The 22,858-nt window shown below is 34.5% G+C and overlaps 1 protein-coding gene across 18 annotated transcripts in view; it reads right to left on the reverse strand.

Moving 5' to 3' along the window:
• Nucleotides 1-22,858, reverse strand: part of LOC111510002 (leukocyte elastase inhibitor) — a 122,941-nt gene that overhangs the window by 55,068 nt on the left and 45,015 nt on the right. For 7 of the 18 annotated variants that reach the window (XM_074175117.1, XM_074175127.1, XM_074175107.1 and 4 more), the window contains exon 4: nt 13,138-13,286. The exons of 9 other annotated variants lie outside the window; for them this stretch is intronic. In XM_074175117.1, the coding sequence (XP_074031218.1) occupies nt 13,138-13,286 (149 nt within the window). Of the gene's footprint in view, nt 1-10,303; nt 10,453-13,137; nt 13,287-22,858 lie in introns of all 18 variants that reach the window. 2 more of the 18 variants (XM_074175126.1, XM_074175125.1) reach the window with 1 other exon arrangement.

Consider the following 22,858-nt stretch of genomic DNA (forward strand, 5'->3'; position numbering starts at 1 on the left):
AACCATTCTCTGATGATATTGTTTATATGGAGCATTCGTTATTTTCAATATTTTGGAATATACTTGACGAGTTTCTTTATTATCAACATCTCGTGGATTCTTTCAAAAGATCATACCATACAATTCTGGACTACCTGCGCATTCATATTTTTCACTTTATTAGCATCCCAAAATGAATGTTTCCATCTTTGAAATACACCACTAGACTTCCCATTTTCACTTTGTGTAATAGGATCCATACGTACGCCAAATGTTCCATCATATGCTGGATTTTAGATTTTACATTATTCAAATGTTTCATCAAACATCTTCACACCACTTTCATTCCATATCAGGTGAGGTGTCAGGATCCGAGGAATCGATGTGGGACGATGATGGTGTTTCGAATAGAGTTGTTCTCATATCGTCTTGAAGTGTGCTCGTGTCACTATTCACAGATGATACACTAGCAAAAGATTGTTTTCTTCCTATTGGAGTACTCATGGGATAATTTGAAGTAGATTGAACAGTTCCATGATTTGGTGATAACACTGGTGATTTAGAAGTAGCGTTTGATGATAAAAACATTCAATGGTTTCATTATGGGCTCATACAATCTTTCAAGTGTCGTACGATTTTCAATATTATCATTCTTGATAGAGTTGAATTTCTGCCTGACAGCTTCTGTTGTCTCTACTAGTTGACGTTTCAAATTCATTTCATTGTTTTTATTTTCAGAATCTTTTTTTGTATTCATAATGCCCTTTTTTAAATTATAGCCTAATTCGCTGATGAAGTGACCTCTACAATATTCAGTGATCGAATAAGTGTAAAAAACAAGATCATGGGTATATAAAACTATCGAATCCTTTGCGATATCTACCTTCATCTATTTTTCTATCCTTATCAATGACTAGAAATCCATATTGGTCCTCCCAGCATTTAACACACATCAATTGGAATTGTTTGAATGTTACATCGGGTGAAACATGATCTGAATAAATGTGATGTAAATTCGTCTCATCTTGTTTGAACATTAAAATGAAATTGGTATTGTCACGCACTAACTGTTTGGGTACCCGTGAATATGTCTGTGCTAGATAAAAACAATCAACATCCTTATGACGTCCCATACAGAAATATGATCTAATAATATCTTGCTTTTCACATATCACATCATCGAAAATGAAAACAGAATTAGGCTTAGCGTCGGAGGGTTCCACTATTTCTGCATTATTGCTGAATGTATAAAAACCTAATCCTTTTATAGGTTCCAAAACACTTCGCAAGTACTGATATTTAGGTTGATTGAGTGATTTCGAATAGAGATACACATTTCTAAATCTCATCCTTGTGGATGTGTTAATAGTGATATCATTGCATTCGTCTTTCCACAATTTGAAGTCCTATAATGAGTCCTCGAACTGATGATGGAAGTAGTGGACCATGTCTGAATACCCTTTGTCCATTCAATCCACAACCAAATTTCTCATCTAGATTATCTACAGCAAACTTTTCTTTCTGTTTTACAATGCGCATCGTGCCGTGGTTGGAGACTATATAAATGTTATTAGCTTATTCATTTCAATGTGTACCATCAAACGATACGGACGTATTGAAAGTGATCGTAAAATTAAAAGAGGTTGTGGTTTTGTTAATGATTTAATAAACAAACTTCCTTTCGAATTACATCTACCCGGAGGTTATCAATACTGTGGACCGGGTACAAAATTGAAACAACGTTTAGCTCGTAACGACCCTGGAATCAATAAATTAGATATTGAATGCAAAAAACACGATATTCAATATTCTAAGCATCCATCCGATCTTGCAGCAAGACATTTAGCCGACAAAGAACTTGAATACAGCGCTTGGGATAGGGTTAAATCGAAGGACGCGAGTATTGGGGAAAGAGCAGCTGCATTACTTGTCACCAACATTATGAAAGCGAAAAGACATATGGGCATGGGTTGTAGTACCAATAAGAAAAAATGTAAGAGGAAACAAACGAAGAAAAATAAAATTAAAAAAGTTGCATTTGGTGCTGGGATAGTCCATAAAGTGCGAAATGTATTGAAGAAAGCTGGTGGGAATCAATTTGTGACGAATAATAGCAAAAAAGCTATTACTGTGGCATTGCAGGCGGCACGTAAATACCTTAAAGCTGCCGGTGGAAAGAAGAAAATCCGCACACCACGCATAATTCCTGTTCCCAAGATCGGTGGACTTTTACCATTGATACCAATTTTTGCTGGACTATCCGCACTAGGAAGTTTGGCGGGAGCCGCTGCTGGTATTACCAAGGCCGTGAATTCGGCAAAAGCCAGCAGAGCGGCTTTAATGGAAGCCAATCGTCACAATAAAACCATGGAGGCTGTAGCATTAGGCAAACGCGGAATTGGAATATATCTCAAACCATACCGTAAAGGTTTAGGACTATATTTAAAACCATACAAAGCCACAAACAAAACAAAAAACTAATTGAACCCCTACCTCAGAGGCCTCTTACTGATCACGATCTCAGTTATTATGCACAAAAAATGAAAATTCCACATTTTCGTGGTGTTTTTATGCGTGATAGATTACCATCTTCAGGTCCAAAACAAAACGAGACAGCTATTGTTAATTTAGATGGAATAAGTGGACCAGGAACACATTGGGTGGCATATAGAAAATGTGGGAAAGAAGTCACATATTTCGATAGTTTTGGAGATCTACCCCCACCATTGGAATTGACTCGATTCTTTCGAAAATGTTCGAATGTAAAAATCAAATATAACTATGATCGACAACAGAAATTTAATACAGTTCTCTGTGGTCACTTGTGCTTGCAGTTTCTCTCTAAATAATTTTCCAAATAAAAATGGATTCAACACCAAAACTGGATCGGGAGGCTATCAAGGGAATGGGGTTTTCACTTAGAATGTTTTCAAAATATGGTACCTTGAAAAAAATGGATAAAGTGATGCTTGCAAATATGCCTAAGGAAGTGATACTTGCATGTGTTGCACATGAGATTGCATATGTTTGGGAAAAGTTGCCTAAGCATCTGCAAGATGACATCGATATAATGAAACATAGATATTGTTATGAGCACCACCACCACGATCAAAATTCAGAATCGGATGTTAATGACGGTCCTATACCTCGGAAATCTATGTGTTGTATTTGTAATATAGAGGATGTGAATATTGGTATCAATAAAATGATACTTATTACAATACAACACCTTCCAAAAAGTGTAAATTGTCTCAAATGTGCTGTTGCTGTGTACAATAATAAATTGAAATGTGTTTCAAAATATTCATCAGTCATGTCACGAAAGTTCGAGCTACAAGCTGTCGGGACAAGTGTCTTGAGTGCGGATTTTTTTCCACCAATTGAATTGGATAGGAACAGTCGTTATGGATTAGGACTTTTGGGATTCTATGGATGCAATACAATCAATAATATAACTGAAGCTAATAACTTAGTTAGTTTTAGAATCAGTAATGACAACTCATCGATACCCCAAAAGTTGACAATTGAAATTCCATGTGGTGCTTATGAAATAGAAGAGATCAATGCCGTCATACAGAAACATATCATGTTCAGATTGTTTCATGATAAAAAACCAAATGATGTCGTTGCAGATGATACTTTCTATCTACACGCCAATAATAATACATTCAAATGTGAAATGCGATCCAAATATGAAATTGATCTGACACATCCAAATTCAATAGCAGAAATGATGGGGTTCGCTCATGAAATATTTCCACCAAATCAGATACATGAATCATCATTACCAATAAACATTACAACTGTGAGACTTATCCGCTTAGATTGCAATATAATATCTGGTTCATATATAAATGGTGAAGAATCCCACATTCTTTTCTCATTCGATATTGATGTTGAACCTGGCTACAATCTCACTAAAGAACCACACACAGTATTATATATATGCCTGTCAGTCCAGAAGGTCGTCAATTGATTCACAACATTACAGTGCGTATTTTGGATGAAAAAAATAACCTTATCGATTTTGGAAGTGAAGAAGAGATTTTCATTATTTTGGAATTGAAGAAAATCGAATAACTGTTGTTATGGGTTTCATTTATAATAGACAAAATCGCATTGAACAATCCCAAACGAGTTGCACTATCAAAAAGAAAGGTGTGCATAAAAAGAAGCTCATTCCACAAGTGTATGCTAAACAGTTAGCACATAACGCTCTGTCTGTGAGTGATCTTAAATTTTTGAAATCGATTGGATTGAAAGTGAGAAAATAACAATGGTGCTCGAAACAAACAATGAAAAGTTGAATATATTCAATGAACCAGTGCTCGATCATTCTCTCATAAGTTTACATGAGCACACATATAAGCCCTATGGATCACCGCTATTCAGGAATTCGGATGAAATCAGAATTGCAATCAATAATCAAGATGTTATACTAGATATTGCCGAGAGCTTCATTTACATAGAAGGTAAATTCACCCCCAAAGATGTAGCGAAAACATGCTATCTCTCGAATAATGCAATTGCATTTCTCTTTGACGAAATTCGTTATGAAATGGGTGGTGAACAAGTGGCTGTTGTTAGAAAACCTGGGATAACATCTACAATGAAAACCATGATATCATTTGGACAATCTCATGCTAACACATTATTGACATCTGGTTGGGGACTTTCACAATTGAAGCAAGATATCTTGGATACAAACAGTCATGTTTTTAGTGGAAAACTACCACTGAAATATTTGATGGGTTTTGCTGAAGATTACAACAAAAGTATCTTGAATGCCAAACAGGAATTGATTTTGATTATCGCTCGATCATTCAAAAACTCATATATAGGTGAGGTTGATGCTGATTTGGAAATAAATAAAATCGAATGGAAAATAAGACATATTGTACCAGATGATAAACACAAGCTCAAACTTTTGAGTAGAATAAACAAAAGCGGTCTGAATGCCAAAATCAAGTTGGCGTATCGTATGTGGGACCTCTATGAACTACCATCATTACGTGGGACTTCTTCAGACATATGGGCCATCAAAACAACTAACGCATTGGAAACTCCTCGTTTTGTCATCATCGCATTCCAAAGTACTACCACATCTGAAGATAGAACACAGGATATTACAAAATTCACAACTGCTGATATCAATAGTATTCGAGTATACTTGAATTCTGAAGTTTATCCATATGAGCGTTGGAATTTGAATTTCGATAAAAAACTTGATGCTCCTGCTTATTATGCTTTTGAGAGTTTCCAGCGAAGTTATTATGATAAAGATATGAGTGAACCTCTGATGGACATTGGACAATTTAGAGAGAATCCACTATTCGTCATCGATTGTTCTCATCAACCGAATGCAACAAAATCATCAACTATTGATATAAAGATTGAGTTTGAGACGAGGAAGACCAAGTTTCCAGACAACACTAAAGTATATGCATTAATTTTGCATGATACAGTTTTAACATACAATGCATTGGATGGTTCAGTTCATAGCAGATATTGACACTTTTTTTTTCACTCTATCATGTACTGTTTCATGATCTTTTTTTTTTTATTTGTAACTGACTTATATCATGTATTGTATTTTATATCATATTTATTGTTTTGTAATCATTTTCTATTGTATTTCATGAGATTTAAATAAATAAAACATGAAAATAATACAAAGTTTTTTATTTGACATTATTTATGATTTACAGGAACTTACAGACTATCTAAAATAACTTCTTCCTCATAATCATCATTTTCGCGACCATCTTCAATTTCCTCTCGATTTTCATCATTCAATTCAAAGTGATGAATAATCCATTCTGGCAAGTATGGTTGGAGGCTATACAGGAATCTTCTTAGGTTCAGTTCAATCATAACATCACAAAGTTGCCACAATTCCAATTCATTATCCAAAAATTTGTTACAAACTTCTGCACCACTCCAATAGTTCTCAGCATCACGAAGGCATAATTCGATTTGTTTTTCATCATAGCATACACTCATATCATAATTGCTTGCATGTTCGGCTCCATCACCCAACACCTTCAATTTAGACGACAAATGTTGAACCGATGATTTGAGATCTACAACATCGACCCAATCTTGACTTGCGTACTGCATCCACATCTTTAAATGGTGGAACTGAAATTGAATAAAAAAAACAATAAGCAACCTCCAATTTTTCAGTGATATAATACTCACATTCCCATTTTACTTGTAGTTACAAAGTGAGTGTATTCAACTAAGTTAGTAATGTTTATATTTCCATATAATTATTATCATCTAATATATGAATATTATAAAACAATAAGAAATTCATTATAATTACTATTATTATTCAATCATATTGAATTTGACTAGAGTTAGCGTTTTCACACCAAAAAAACTTCGTTAGCTATGACCTAAAGAAATTCACTATAAATTATTACTATTATTATTCAATTATATTGAATTTGACTAGAGATCGCGTTTTCATGCCAGCAAAACTTTGTTGGCTCTGTCCTAAATACATCATCGTATATTTACCACCTGATGAGTTGATACAAGATATATCGTCATCACTGAATTGCAACGAAATACGTTTTGGTAGCCATGTTTTAAATAATTTATCATTGCTCACATCTTGCAAAGTTAATAAAATTGATTTACCAAATCGTGTAGAATAAGTTGACATATTTTTAATTATGAACACTTCATCAATTGGCAATGATGATAAGACCTTTTGCTCTACTATTTCAACCTCCTGTACAATCAAATTATTAATTTTATTCAAGTCTACTTTTGAAACGGACATGATGAAAATATATACGAAAATATAAACAATTTCCAACAGACAAATACACTCACCGTCTTCCTTCTATTACGAACTGAATAACACTCTACCAATTGCTAACTGCTGCAGATATATTCGTCTACTGATTTCATAGTGTGCCAGGCATTTCTTTTATATTAAACAGTGTGAGTCACCCCCACCATGAAACCGTGAAAGATTCACATTGCTAGTTGCTATCCACTAGAGATGCCTGACGTCACAGCCAAGCCCATCTCCCAACTTGATGCGATAACAGTTGCCGGTACGAGCAAGCAGTGGTCGTTGCGGTCTCGGAGAGGGTAGACGCTAGGCAAACGGTCCTCGGCTGCCGTTGTGTCACCATCGATAGCGGGGCTAGAGCGAACCTTCATCGCTTCGGGAGAGGTGAGGGCAGACCGATGAATACGCATTACTCTGCCACACGTCGTGGAGTGAACATGTCGCTCTCTAGCCGTTGAACGGTTATTGCTGTGACGTCACTCCACTACTAACTGGGTGCCCTAACACCGATGGAGCATTTATTACTTGGAGGATCTTCGAAGTATGCAGACGTATGTTTGTACATAGACAAACAAGCACATGATGAAACCCTGTACCGTGCATTCTCCTACACACACACATAAACACACAAAATCTCATATGAAAAAAAAATCTGAACGATCCATGCACCAGACACTTCAAGGTCACAACGCCTTGACTTCACTGCACAACAAAAAAACTTCACCAAACAACAACCAATAAAAAAAGCAATTAATACGTCATAGTGGTGGGGGGAGGCCGAGAATCAGCTGTAAACAACTACTGTGGTTAATGTAATTTAAAATTTTATTTTGATCTTTTTAGGGCACTCAAATGAAAGCTTCTTTAAAAGTTTTTTTATCATTATTTTATTTCCCATCAAGAAGCAGTGTAAAATTAAAAACAAAACTGTTTTTGATCCATTGTTTTGAAAATAACAAAACTAGTGTCACTCTTAGCACAGTAACTCTCAAACTTATGAGTACAATTTCATGAAATTTCAACAGCTTTCTTTTGAAAGTTAGTACTAACTGAAAAAGCGGTGAATGCAATAAGACTAGCGCCATTTATCGACATAATGAAGAGAACACAATTTTCAACTTCAAAATGGTCATTTTTTGTGAGAACAATAAACAAAGGGCGATCAGCTAAAAATCGTTTTGGTAGTGGTTATTTACATGTCTTCACCATCGTTATTCCAGAAATAACAAACAACAAATTCTATACGGTTTTATATTTCAACACTCTTCGAAAGATTACTGTGCATTAGTAACTTGCAAAATCATATTAGGGTATTACAAACATGCAACAATTACTTGATGAATGAAAAAATTGTAGTTCATTTGTAGTATAGTGGAAGTAAACGATATTGTGAACATTTAAAGTTGGTGGCACTCCAAAAAAACAATACATAGAAATGAACCGGCTGCGAAATAGTCCACGTGGACTGCAGAATTGGCGGTTCGTATTGGATAATTTTCACTACGTGAGTTTTATGATTGGCTGAAGAGTCATAAAGTTAAATTTGAAATCATGTTACGGTGACGAATAGAAATCGGAAAATACGGGGATGGTTATCGACGTCGTAATCAGTTCAGGAACTGATAGCGATTTGAGTTTCGAAATTCGATATTGGTACAGTTACAATTAATTGGAATGTTTGTTATCTGTTTTGAAATGTGGCGTTCTTGGACAAGTACTAATAGTAATAACGAGTGTGATAAGAAGGCAGACTTTTTCCAGTGGAGTGATTCCAATAGCGATGGTAAACAATGCAAAAAAAACAGTTAATAAGAGTCGGATGCATTTGACTATTGAAATACAGAGAGTATGTTTCAATGTATATAAGAATTTACATATCAAGTTTGGTTTCGAGGGAAAAAAATATTACAATCAACATCAGATTTGACCGAAATTCCTTTCTCAACTGTACGTAAAATAGTCAAAAACAAACCTTATGAACGCAACACGCGATTTGATGCGGGAGAACCAAAACCTTTAGATGTTCATCTAATAAAATTATTGAAAAAACAATACAAAATTAGAATCTTACAATTGAAATCATAAGGAAGAAATTGAATACTTCTGACCATAACGTGAACTGCTGTGACAAAACTCTTCAGAATTGGATAAAGAAACTAGGATTTAGATTTGAAATAATAAACAAACGTCAAGCAGTTATGGAAAGCAGAAGAATAGTGGAATTGCTTAACAAATACTTAGAACAAATAACTAAATATACACAAGAACAACGGCAAATTTTATTTGGACGAACTTGGTATGACACTCACGACACAGTTACGAAAGGATGGACTGATGGTTTGAGAATGTGTACGCCTAACATGCCTGCAAACAAAGGATCGCGACTAATCATTGTGCATTGCGGAGGAAGTAAAGGATGGGTTCCGAATTCTTTGAATTTATGTGGAAAATAACTTGAGGACTGCAATGTTGACTATCATAAAAACATGAAAGCTAATATTTTCGAGGAATAGTTTGAAAAAAATTGATCCCAAATTCGGATGCGAATACTGTAATAGTTCTTGATAACGCTTCCTATCATTCGCGACAGCTCATCAGAGTACCGAATAAAAATTCGAGGAAAGATGAAATACAAAGTTTTTTAATGGATAACAATTTGTAATCTGGAGATAACTATACCAAAAACCAACTACTTGATGTTTTACAGACAAAAACATTTGAAAACGGTTATGCCCTTGAGGGTATTGCTGAAAAGTATGGAGACTTCCCCCCATTTTTGTGTTTTCAATCTCATCGAGTTGATGTGGGGAAAATTGAAACAAAGCATCAAGTTAATTTTCCAAAAAATTTGATAAGAAGGGTAATACAGCTAATTAACGAAGAAGTCTCTAATTTTACCATATTAATGGTGGAAATAAATCAATTATTGATTTAAATGACGACAATGATGTGAAACAGAGAATCTGTTTGAAATCTGTTTTTCCGTTAATTAGCTGTCGCCTCCATACGAACGACAACTCTCAGAAGTTGAGAAACTTGTGCGAGCTAAGGACTAACGAGGTCTTACCTTTTAACATGTGATTCCTAACACGAAAGGGGAATTATCAGAAGCTTTCAGGTTGCACTATATCGTTTACCTGAACTACACCTACTAAAGCAGATCAAAAACTGAACATGGTATTGAAAAGAATACCATAGTGAATGTAGTGTTCAAATAACATTCAAAGAATGGAGACTGTTGACTGAAAGTCCAGAAAAGTGTATGCTCATCCTCACCCCTTCCTACAGATTGGAACAAAACATTCACTGGGTGCATAGAATTTAAGCTAACAAAATATTTCGAAAGTTTCTCTTTCCTCGTATCTCATACATATTGTAGGTGTAATACCTCCTTCAGTGTTGGAAATGAAGGTTTTCTGTTAGAACACAACCTACACTTCTTAACACATTATGGAGACTTTCTCTGTTAGTTCCAATCTCAAAACATGCGACGGTTTTAAATCAACAGCCTACCTTGCCCGTTCAGACGAGAGGATTCAATACACGACTTTCAAACATAATCAAACTGCGAGAAATCCCACAAAGAAAAACAATGAAAGGGTGGTCGGCCAGAAATTCTTTCGGAGGTCTTGGGAGACACTTCGGCTTTATCATCATCTTCCCTGGAATATAATATGAAGACATTTGAATCTATCACAGACAAAATAACAAACTGAAATCATATAGCAACAAAGGGCGCATAAAGAAATATCCATAGTTGAAAATCCAAAAGACCGAAGTCGCATATGTAACCAAATAACGATGACAACTGATTATTTTGATCCATAATCAAATACTGAATTCCACTTTATGATTAGTATAGTTCAATAAACGATATAGTGCCCCCACCTTCCAGCAGTTTCCCTTTAATAAAATAGTAAGGGGGCTAACTAATTTTGTTATTCAATAACTCATTTCAAGAAAAAGTATTTTTTTGTAATTGTTTAAATATAGATATATATATATATATATATATATATATATATATATATATATATATATATATATATACATATATATAATCGATCGCTTCAAAAACACTTCACTAATTTTCTTTGAAAGCTTCTGATAATTCCTTTTCGATATTCTCCGTTTCACTATCACTGTCGTCATTTAAATTAATAATGAATGTATTTCCATATATGGAAGTGTCCAATCTCCATATAGTCTTTTTCAATTAAAATTACTTTTTCAATACTTCTCTGCCAGTCTTCTTCGGTAATATTAGATACTTCTTCTTCAACTAGCTCTATCAGCTTCTTATCAAATTTTGGAAAATTATTTTTACGCCTGATGCTCTTTCGATTTTCCCAAAATCAACTCGATGGGATTGAAATCACAAACAGCAATACTCTCAAGGGCATACACTTTTTCAAATGTTTTTGTCTGTAAAACTTCAAGTAGTTGGTTTTTGGTATAGTTATCTTCAAAATACAAATAAATATCCATTAAAAAACTTTGTATTTCATCTTTCCTCGAATTTTTATTCGGCACTTTGATGAGCTGTCGCGTTGTCAAGAACTATTACACTATTCGCATCCAAATTTGGGGATCAATGTGTTTTCAAACCAGTCCTCAAAAATATGAGCTTCCATGTTCTTATGATAGTCAACATTGCAGTCCTCAATTTTTTTCCACATAAGTTCAAAGAATTCGAAACTCATCCTTTACTTCCTCCGCAATGCACAATGATTAGTCGCGATCCTTTGTTTGCAGGCATGTTAGGCGTACACAATCTCGAACCATCAGTCCACCTTTTTGTAATTGTGTCGTGTCATACCAAGTATCGTCCAAAAAGAAGATTTTCCGTTGTTCTTGTCTATATTTAGTTATTTATTCTGAGTATTTGTTAAGCATTTCTACTATTCTTCTGCTTTATATAACTGCTTGACGTCTGTTTATTATTTTGAATCTAAATCCTAGTTTCTTTATCCAGTTCTGAGGAGTTTTGTCACAGCAGCTCACGTTATGACCAGAAGTATTCAATTTCTTCCTTACGATTTCAATTGTAGGAATCTCATTGCTTTTGTAGCAGTCGTATATTGTTTTTTTTATTGATTTTATTAGATGAACATGGTAGTTCCGCATCAAATCGCGTCTTGCGTTCATAAGGTTTGTTTTTGACTAGTTTACGTACATTTGAGAAAGGAATTTCGGTCAAATCTGATGCTTGTAATATTTTTTTACGTCGAAACCAAACTTTATATGTAGATTCTTATATACATTAAAACATACTCTCTGTATTTCAATATTCAAATGCATCCGAATCTTATTCACTGGTATCTCTTTTTTGCCTTGTACACAATCGCTATTGGAATCACTACACTGGAAAACGTCTGCGTTGTTATCACAGTCGTTACGCTTACGCTAAATGTACACACACCGATTTGAACGGCCGATCGACGTCGATAACCAGTAGGCATGTGTGCCAATTCCCGTTCCCACATGTGGTTCACTATTGGAATTTGGACGACCGGTATAAAATCGGCCGTCCACAATCGGTGTGTGAGCAATTAGCTTTACGCTAGTTGCACACACACCGATTTTGGACGGCCGACTTTGTACCGGTCGTCCAAATTCCAATAGTGAACCACATGTGGAAACGGGACCTGGAACACACGCGGACCGGTGATCGTAGCTGATGCTTGCACACTCACCGGATTTTTATGTGTAAAACAATCAGTTACTTTGTTGTCGTAATTAGCACGCACTACCAAAACGAAGTTAATGCGTAGTAACTACAATTTCACCGAGCATTCGAGACTGGAATAGTCGGTAAAAAACCGGTGAGTATGCAAGAGTGTATTTAGCCACTACTTCCCGGTACTGCCGGCGATACAGTGGCAATGGACGGCTGCTGACCGATATTTTACCGGCGACGATCACCGGTCGGCGTGTGTGCCAGGTCCACATGTGGTTCACTATTGGAATTTGGACGACCGGTACAAAGTCGGCCGTCCAAAATCGGTGTGTGTGCAACCAGCGTGCGACCGATTTTATACCGGTCGTCCAAATTCCAATGGTAAACCACATGTGGGAACGGGACCTGGCATACATGCTTACCGGTGATCGACGACGATCACCTTTCGGCGTGTGTGCCAGGTCCCGTTTCCACATATGGTTCACCATTGGAATTTGGACGACCGGTATAAAAACGGCCGTCCAAAATCGGTGTGTGTGCCTTTAGGTTACAGACCACCATCATAATAAAAATGGATTTTCATCAAGTATCAGCCAGTTCCATCACATTATGTTAATTGTTTCAATACAACCACAACGAGAGGTAGTTCGAGGGATGTGCATCCTACCTGCGTAGATTTGTTCAAAGGATTCAAGACGCGACATTCAAACATGATCAAGCTGCGCTTATCACCGCAATTGATAATGAAGAATGGATGATCAGCTAAAAATTCTTCTGGAAGATCCCGACCACACATCTTTCTTCTCACTATATTCCCTATAGGATAAAACGAAGAGTTCATTAATATAGATTTTTGTTGCATTCCAAAGAATGATAATTTCAGTTAGAAAGTGGGTGTAATGAACGGAAGCGCAGAAGAGTTTTTTATTATTCTTTTCATAGAAATTATGACTTTAATTTTAAAAATATATGACAGACTCAAAGTACTGTCTCAGTTACTTTCTCTTTAACTGCAGATTATATAGGGTGTTTTAAATTCGATGTTCACCAGTGGGATCTCGGAAACTATGAGAGATACGAAGATGGTTAAATCAGGGCAAAGTTGCGCATTTACCTGATTAACATAATGCCGTTGAGAAAGTTCTGAAATTCTAAGTATATCCGGAGATATCCGGAAAAAAAACAGAAATATCGGAAAAGGGTTTTTATTTCTTCTGGCTTTATTTTTCGAAGGATTTGAAAATGAATTGCACTTTCACATTGCCACTTTTTCTTTGCTACATAATGGTGTTTTCAGATTTGCTATCCGACGTTTCGTCTTCCGGCCACCATCATCAACTTTATTTTATCTTGTGGGCGCTACATTGGATTCTTTCTGTTTTGAATAGAACCAGATTTTACCTTTTTCATTCTTTTTCGAAAAATTGGAGATATTGAAAAAAAAATAATACCTACTTATCATAATAGGCTTTGACTTTGATGATTCTAAATTTGACGCTTAATTTGTTACATTCAATGACATTTTGTTATTGTACAAGTTATTGAATTTTTGGCGAAAAATGGCTGTCACGAATGAAGAAAAAAGAGATACGATACAAATTTATTACATTTACGATAGAAACAGTGTTAGGACATCGAAAATGTATTTAATCCCGAAAGACGACAACCACATTGAACTATGTTCAAGTTATTGGATCAAAATCTCACAGAGTTTGGTTCATTTGAAAAGCCGAGGAAATAATACAGAGACATAACGGACCAGGAAACTAAAGAAAATTTGATGAATGAGGTAAGTTAGACATTGTGTCCTTTTCAATAAATATTAATAATTTGCAGATAAACATGACCCCGGGGAAATCAACACGTAAAATTTCCTCCGAAATGAATATTTGTCATACAAGTGCTTGGAGACATCTCAAAAAAGCTGTTTAAAATGTTACAAAATACACATATCCAAAAATTGCATCCAGGTGATCCCGAAAGGCGATAAGAATTTTGTAAATGGCTAATAAGAAGACCTGATTTTCCTAATTTCCTGGAAAATGTAATTTGGACAGATGAAAGAACTTTTACGAACACATTTGGAGCATAAACAACCCCAGGCAGTTCTAAGAAATTCGACCTCAAGTGCGGTTTAGTATTAACTTGTGAGCAGGAATTTACGAAGATAGAATTTTGGGTCCTCATTTATCTGACGGAATTCTGGCTAACTATAACAACATCTGGTTTCAACATAATGGTGCTCCACCGCACACTACCAGACGAGTGTCTAATTACCTGACTGAAATGTGTGGTGATAAATGGATAGGGAATAATCGGCCGGTGAGGTGACCAGCAAGGTTTCCACACTCAAGTGTTGTGGATAGACTCTTATGTGGCACACGGAAAACTAGAGTTTATGGTCAGAGGGAATATCAAAATATTGAGGGCCTTCAACAGAGCATTGTTTGAGAGTTCGGAAGATTGAGAAGGAGGGGAATTAATCGTACAATGAATAATATTCGAAGAAGAGCACAGTTGTGTTATCATAAACAAGGCCAGCATTTTGAGCATTTGCTGTAATTTACTTTCGTCTTTACACTTTAGTTAATTATTGTTATTTGTTGAAAAGGACACAACATCTAATTTACATCATTCACACCTCATTTATCAAATTTTGATTGTTGATTCTGTCTCCGTATTTGTTCATTGGCTTTTCAAACGAACCAAACTCGGTGAGATTTTGATCCAATAATACGAACATAGTTCGATGTGGTTGTCGTTTTTCGGGATTCAAGTTTAAATAAATTTCCGATGTCGTAACACTATTTCTATCGTATTTCTAATAAATTTGTATCATATCTCTTTTTTCTTCATTCGTGGAAGCCATTTTTGCCAAAAATTCAATGACTTGTACAATAACAAAATGACATTGAGTAACAAATTGAAAGTCAAATTTAGAAATATCAAAGTCAAAGCCTATTATGATAAGAATTTTTTTTTCAATGTCTCCGATTTTTCAAAAAAGAATGATAACTTATGATAAATCATTGAAAATGTAAAATCTGGTTCTATTCAAAATTTAAAGAATCCAATGTAGCGCTCATAAGAAAAAATAAAAGTTTATGATGGTGGATCGAAGACGAAACGTCGGATAAGAAATCTGAAAACACCATTATGTTGCAGGGAAAAAGTGGCAAAGTGGAAGTACAATTCATTTTCGATAGACCCGGATATAATCGGAATTTCTGAAATTTCTCAACGGCATATTGTTTGTCAGGTAAATGCGCAACTTTGCCCAAATTTGACTATTTTCGTGTCTCTCATTGTTTCCGAGGCCCCAATGGTGAGGATCGAATTCGAAACATCCTGAATAACACTCGGCATAGACAAATTTTCTTCGTTCCTTATATCTCCTTGCAAATATTAGAGATGTCCTAATATATATGATATGATTACAAAACATCGAATATCTTATGAGAGATGTCCTTGCAGGACATCTTGCAGGACATCTCTCATAAGATATTCGAGGTTTTGTAATATGAAATGAGATTCTGTTAACTTTTTTGCTAGGTACTACAAGCTTTCAAGAAGAATTTGAAATCTCAGCTTTCAATACTTTGTTCATAGTAGCCATACTTTAGTTTCAATACCAATATGTTTGTATTCGGAAGCTATTGAGATTTCTCCATTGTACATCAAAAATTATTGCCAATTCTTATGTTCAATTAGTGCCATCCTGTTATTGGATCTGTATCTGTTGAATGACCTAATTATGAATAAAGAAATGATGAATTAACGAACACGTAAGGGATCTCAATTTCACAGAATAATGGAACAATTTAAATTGAAAGGATATATTTTTATGAGACAATAATTTATGGGAAACAAAGGTTTTGGCTTTCTACTTTTCCATCTTTATACAAATACTTTCAGAAACAAAGCCCTTTCGAAACACCTACTTTAATATAAACATTGAATTACACGAATGAACAATTACGAGAGTGCAGAGAATCCTACATCAGTGAAACTGAAAGTCCGCATTGCCGAGAATGATAAAACTCACACAGCGATGAGAAACCAGCAAATCGGGATAATCAGAGCATCAAGTTGTCCCAAGCTGAGACCATCCGAGGGAGCAACACTGGTTTAGGAGGAAATTCAAAGAAGCCGCATTTATGTTGGCCAACAACGCATTTAGCCAAGCTATCGTATAGAGATACGTAACATATGGAAACCCATAATAAGGCAGAAAACTGCTAACTCCCCACAAACACAAACGGTCATCTCTCGCTGAACCGATGAAACGGAGAGAGGGAAGAGGGAATAGGTGAAAGCACTCGAGTGACCTATAAATAGTAATCTCTCAATCACCCGAAGACGATTGTGCTTACTTATAAAAACGCCATTAAATAACTTTGGCTTGGAATTTTTTAGTTTTCTTTTCCTTTTTTTTTGTTTGTTCAATTTTCAATTTTTTGCTTGTATTTTATTTTATTGTGATTTCATTTCAGGGTTTTTTGCTTAATATTATTGTTATTTTCAGCGATTCATTTTAATTTTCAATTGTATTGTTTTTTACAGGGATTTCAAATAATTTTATATCATATTAGACAAAGAAAGTCCGAACCAATAAAAAGTCCCAACTAATGAAATTCACCATGAAACATTGCCAACCAACTTCAAACAAACATGATACACTATAGAGTGCCGCAAAATGTAAGGAAGCTTTGAAAACAATATTTATCAGGCATGATGAGATTAGCAAGCCTCCAAGATGTTTAGTAGGGGAGAGTGGAAATAGGTTTTGCTAAATATTAACCTTATTTATTGAGCAAACGAAAATATGATTATCACTAATACAAATTAAGGCTGTGCATCACGATAAGGCACTCGGCATTGCTTTTTCACAATTTTTTGCCAAAAACAACACCGTAATCATGTATCAGCCACTGTATTCACCAGATTTGCCCCCCTGCGACTTTTTGCTGTTCTCAAGATTGAAGATACCCGTTGAATAATGGATTTTTGCGACGATTGAGAAGATGAAAACCAAATTGCTGAGAGAGTTAAAGACATACCAAAAAGTGCTTATCAGAAAAAAACGCTGGCACTATGTGTATTATATCTGAGGAAAATTACTTTGAAGGGGACAAAATAAAAATTGATGAATTGATAAACATTTTTTGAGATAATGAAAATTCACCTTATTTTTTTAACAGAGTAGTACACACATCAAACATCATCTGTATCGAGACTTCTGCGCTCATCAACTTCTATGTAATGCTTGTTTATATTAAATAACCGTGTATGCTGAGCATGTCTACAAATTTAGTAGCAATGGAGAAAATCAATCTTCCCGAATTTTGTTCATTATTTTCACATTCAATATAATTTTAATGATTACTAACCTAGATGACGAAACATTTTACTGATTTATATACTATTACACAGCAACTTGAGAGTCAATTCAAATGAAAATTAGGAAAGGAGGTCTAGTTTTTTGGAAACATAACCAAGTAAAAAAGTATATTACAATCCAGAGTAAATATTAAAAAATGCCACAATTCGTCGAATAATTTTTTTTTGTTCGAGGAAGATTTCAGATTTGAAGCTTCATCAATGAAAACAAAGCGCACCAGATGAAATTTATCACATTTCCTAATTTCTCCCCATGCAGAATGAATAAGTTTGATAGATTTTATGAAACTTTATAAGAAAAAAGCTCAATTTACGTAAAATGAAATTAGAGTTGAAACCAAAAGAAAAATCAAGTGTTACAAAAATGTGTGAGGTTAGTTGTTTCAATGTAACTCAAAGCGTGATATGATTCGCTAGATCATGGTCTACCTGTGTCATTTAGTTATTAGGATTCAAAAAGCGACCCTTAAACATAACCATGGTATGAGAATATTCATCAAGAAGTACAATAAATGGATGGTCAGCGAGAAACTTTTTGGGTTTAGACCTTCGTATCATCTTTTTAACCTTTTTTCCTGAAAAGATACACCAGTGAAAATATTTTTGGCGGATATGTCAAAATAACATTCAGTAAACTCAGATTAATTTACCAAGTATTGGGATGTCTGATGCAGAATTGATGCTTCTGTGAATGTGGTAGGTATAATGATAATGATAACAACATTCATTTCTCTTGTTAAAAAGTATAAAAATTTTTCAAATCGAATATGGAAAGATTTGGTGCTCTTTTTATCGAAATGTTCATTTGTTGAATACTTTTGGCCCTAAATATATAGCGGACCTTTTTGGTAAAGGACAGTTCGGTGTAGTCCAGATAGCAACAAATTCCGGCTCTAGTGGGATATGGGTAATCCGGTTAACGTGCTGCAGCATCAGACATAATTGTCAGTTCTTTGAAAGAGTTTCTGCAAGAGTGGTGACATCATAATTGCAATACTACCTCTGTGTGCATATTTTTGCAAAATGAAGACTCAACAAAAGAAACCCCAACACAAGGTACAATATCAAAAGTGACAGCCAATATGGCGGCACTATGGCGTCACGTCATAGTGCCCCCATTTCAAATGGAAATGGTAACTTGTGTTATATAATTGAAAAAAATGTATTGACCTACAAATGGGCTGAAAAATATACATTGTTCTATTGGGAATTTTCGATTTGGATTTGTTTCTGGTTAAACCGGTAGAGATTTTAATTTCTTTCATTGGTAAAAACTATTGTTTTCCCTAAAATATACCTTCGTTACGAATATTAAATTTTTTACTTCACAAACAACTTAATGGCGGATTATATCAAAATAACTTTCAGTAAACTCAGATTAATTTAACCAGTACTGGGATGTCTGATGCAGAATTGATGCTGTGTATGTGGTAGGTATAATAATAATGATAACAATATTCATTTCTCGTGTTAAAAAGTATAAAATTTGAATCTGAAAAGATTTGGTGCATTTTTTTATCCAAATATTCATTTGTTAAATACTTTTGGCCCTAAATATAGCGGATCTTTTTGGTGAAGGATAGTTCGGCTCTAGTGGGGTATGGGTGGTCAGGTTGACGTGATGCAAATTCTCCCATAGGAATACCTGATTTTCAGCTTATTATATCTACATCAATATTGATGAAACTCATTTCTTAAGATTTCATAATTATCAAAAAGCACATCAAAAACTTTTTCTAGAAGGGAATGGTAATCATTTACAACAGAATTCTACTATAAAATTTCCATTTTGATAGCATTTTGAGTTGGGAAAAACACTGTGAAAAGATTGTTCAAATTCTCAAATAAAACCGTATTCAAAGATTTACAAAATATTTTGCATGCATATCAATATGAAAATATTTACTTTGCTCAAGTGGAATTGAGATGAGATGTGGGGTGTGTTTTAGGGGTTGGTCCTCACACCCAAGTAGTCAAAGCATATACCACTGATGATGTCTGCCACAGTAGCAGAGGAAACGTTTAGTACATTCGTTCTGTTCAATCAGTATTTTTATTGATCAAAAGACGCGTCTTAGAACTATATCCGGTGAGAAAAAATCCCTTTTGACTCTCTACTTTTCTATCATTGAACAAAAAATAAGGTAAACTTTCAGAGAAAGGAAAAAACATAACTACAATAAAAACTCTATAAAAATGCGTAGAGCATACACAGAAGTTTATTTCTGATACAAACTGGAAAAGAACTCTTTCAAATGATCTACTCTCAGTACTTTCACATGTACAATGAATTACAAATAGTCCTTTCGAAACAACTACTTTCATATGTACATTGAATTGTGCGAAAATAACTTTTTTTCATTCAGTTTCTACTACAAACATTCGTTATGAAATTAAAACATTTATAAAAATCACAATGTGGTAGATATATGAAAAAGTATTGGTTTAAAATGTCACTTACATAGAAAACTGTCATCCTCGATGATGTACTTCGAAGTTTCGGAACAACACATTGTTTTATCACTGCATCAGCAGCAAACATCTTTTTTCCCAAAAACTAAAGTCTCCTTAAAATATTCCTTCTTCAAATATTTCTTGTGTTTCTCAAAGAACAAGTTCTAAGAAATTATTTGAAACGCTTAGACACTACAATAATTCACATTTTTGAATTGTTCTTGTACATTTTCAAAAATAGAAAACCAAGTTTTTGGTTTTTTATTTAATCTTTTAAAAAAAATTTCTACGAAATTTGGTGAAAACTTACCTTTTTATGTCCCAAACACACTGTAATTTATTTGATTTAAAATTTTCAATTCTTCACCTTATTTTGACCTAATATCAAAAAAGCACCCTAATTTTCAATAAACTCTCAAGTCAAAGTATCAACTTTTTTCAAAAAATCGGTGTGCTTTTTGTTCGTTGCAATCCCTACTTTCCGATGGTGTAAAAAAATATACATTACTATAGTAAATGTTCTCAGAAAATGAAAAAATCGAAAAAAACTCGAATTCTAAAATTTTTTTTAATCATTATGTACAATATTGAGCTTGAATTGAAGGGGTTATATTTTTTGGAAGATTCTCTCATCCCTTTAATCACTCCTAAAAATATAACTCCTTCAATTCATTTTAAGAAGGTTGTAGAATCTTCTTTAAATAATATTTGTATACTAAAACCAATAATGACTGAGAGTAGAAGTAAGCCCAGTTCACAGCAAATCGGGGGCGTGCTTATTAATTTTTGAGAGGGTTAAGAATGAAAGAAAAATTCTTAGTACAAGTAGTTAAAATATTCATACACATTTTTTATTTATTTCATTAAAACTTTGCAATATCGTAATTTACCTAATCGCTGTAGTCATTAGGTGGGCCTTATGAAAACGGAGTAATAATCGTGGTAATTATAGTAGGTATCAAATAAATTAACAATATTAATAAAAAACACAATATATATATATATATATACATATATATATATATATATATATATATATATATATATATATATATATATATAACTTTTTTCACTATTGGGTTGCAGCAATTGATAAGTGAACTCTTTATAACTATTCTCAAGCTTTCGAGTAACTTAAACTCATCGTCAGGGGTACTAGAAAATACAAATTACAAATTTTTGATAATAGAATATAATATAAATGTAAATGTACAAATTTTCGTCTAATCTTCAACCTCAGATTCGTCACTGTTGCTACCGCTATCATCAAAGTGAATTATGATTGGTTCAATATTGTGTTCAATACGGTTGTCTACGTCCCACATTTTTTGCTCTTCTTTTAAAACATGCTGCATGCATTTCTTCCAGTCTTCTGCAGAAACAGTTCGAATAGCTTCTTGTAGGTGATGTTGCACGTCCACTAATTTAAATGTTCTGTTTTCTCGTACCACATATCCTTTTACTTGCGCCCAGATTAATTCTATTGGCTTTAATTCGTAGTGGTATGGTGGTAACCTTAAAACTGTAATTCCACGACTTAACGCCATTTCATCCACTGCGAATTTTTTATATTTGTCTGTGTGTAATTTTGTTAGCTGAAGTAGTTCTGCTTTTAAACTATCTTTGTTATATTGAATGTTCTTATTAATTAACCATTCTTGAATTGCTGCTTTTTTTCATGATTGTTTCGGTAATGGTTCTAAATGTCGACTATGGTATGGGGCATTGTCCATGACGATGACAGACCCAGGTTCCACAAGTTGAATGATACCTTCAAACCATTTTTCAAACACCTCCGCATTCATCTCTTCATGATAGTCGCCTGTTTTCTTAGATTTAAATATTAATTCACAATTTGGTAAAAATCCACTGTCGCTTCCTATATGCGTAACTATCAGACGACTACCTTTTCCAGATGGCTGTTTTAACCCAACTGACAAATCTTCATTAAAGGCTTGTCGTGCACTTGTTATATTACCATCCTGCCATACTTTTTTGACCGTATGTCCTTGGTTAACCCATGTCTCGTCCATGAAGTACAATTTTTTTTGAGCTTCCGAAATTCGTCAATTTTTCTTAGATAGTTTCAATGAGAATGCTTTTCCTGTCAACTTTTCCGTACGTAAATTTCATTTCGTGCACAAGTTTCCTAAAAGTTTCTTTACCCATTTTTGGGACCAATTCATGATCGCTAAGTGCATCCAGAACTGTTTGTAGTGTGGGCAGCTCATTTCTGAAAAAGAAACTGTGAATAGTTCTGCGTATACTGGTTTTGGCTTCTTCATCAACTGTGATTTTTTTCGTCCGCTACTAGTTTTTGGCGTTTGTACGTCCCCATGAATTTCTGCTTCTCTTAGTATTTTGTACAGCGGTATAATCAGAGCACGATACTAATTTATCTTTTGTAATTGTGGAACTTAATGATGTAGAAATGCCCGGTTGGTTATTCGGAGGTACACACGTAGAATTACAGCACATATGCACAAAGTCATCTTTTGGTGGCTGATGATCTCTTTCAAGACAGTGAAATACTC

This window comes from Leptinotarsa decemlineata, unplaced genomic scaffold, assembly GCF_025532065.1.
Source record: "Leptinotarsa decemlineata unplaced genomic scaffold, Ldec_3_MD MMD2_tig00000882_RagTag_RagTag, whole genome shotgun sequence".
NCBI lineage: Eukaryota > Metazoa > Arthropoda > Insecta > Coleoptera > Chrysomelidae > Leptinotarsa > Leptinotarsa decemlineata.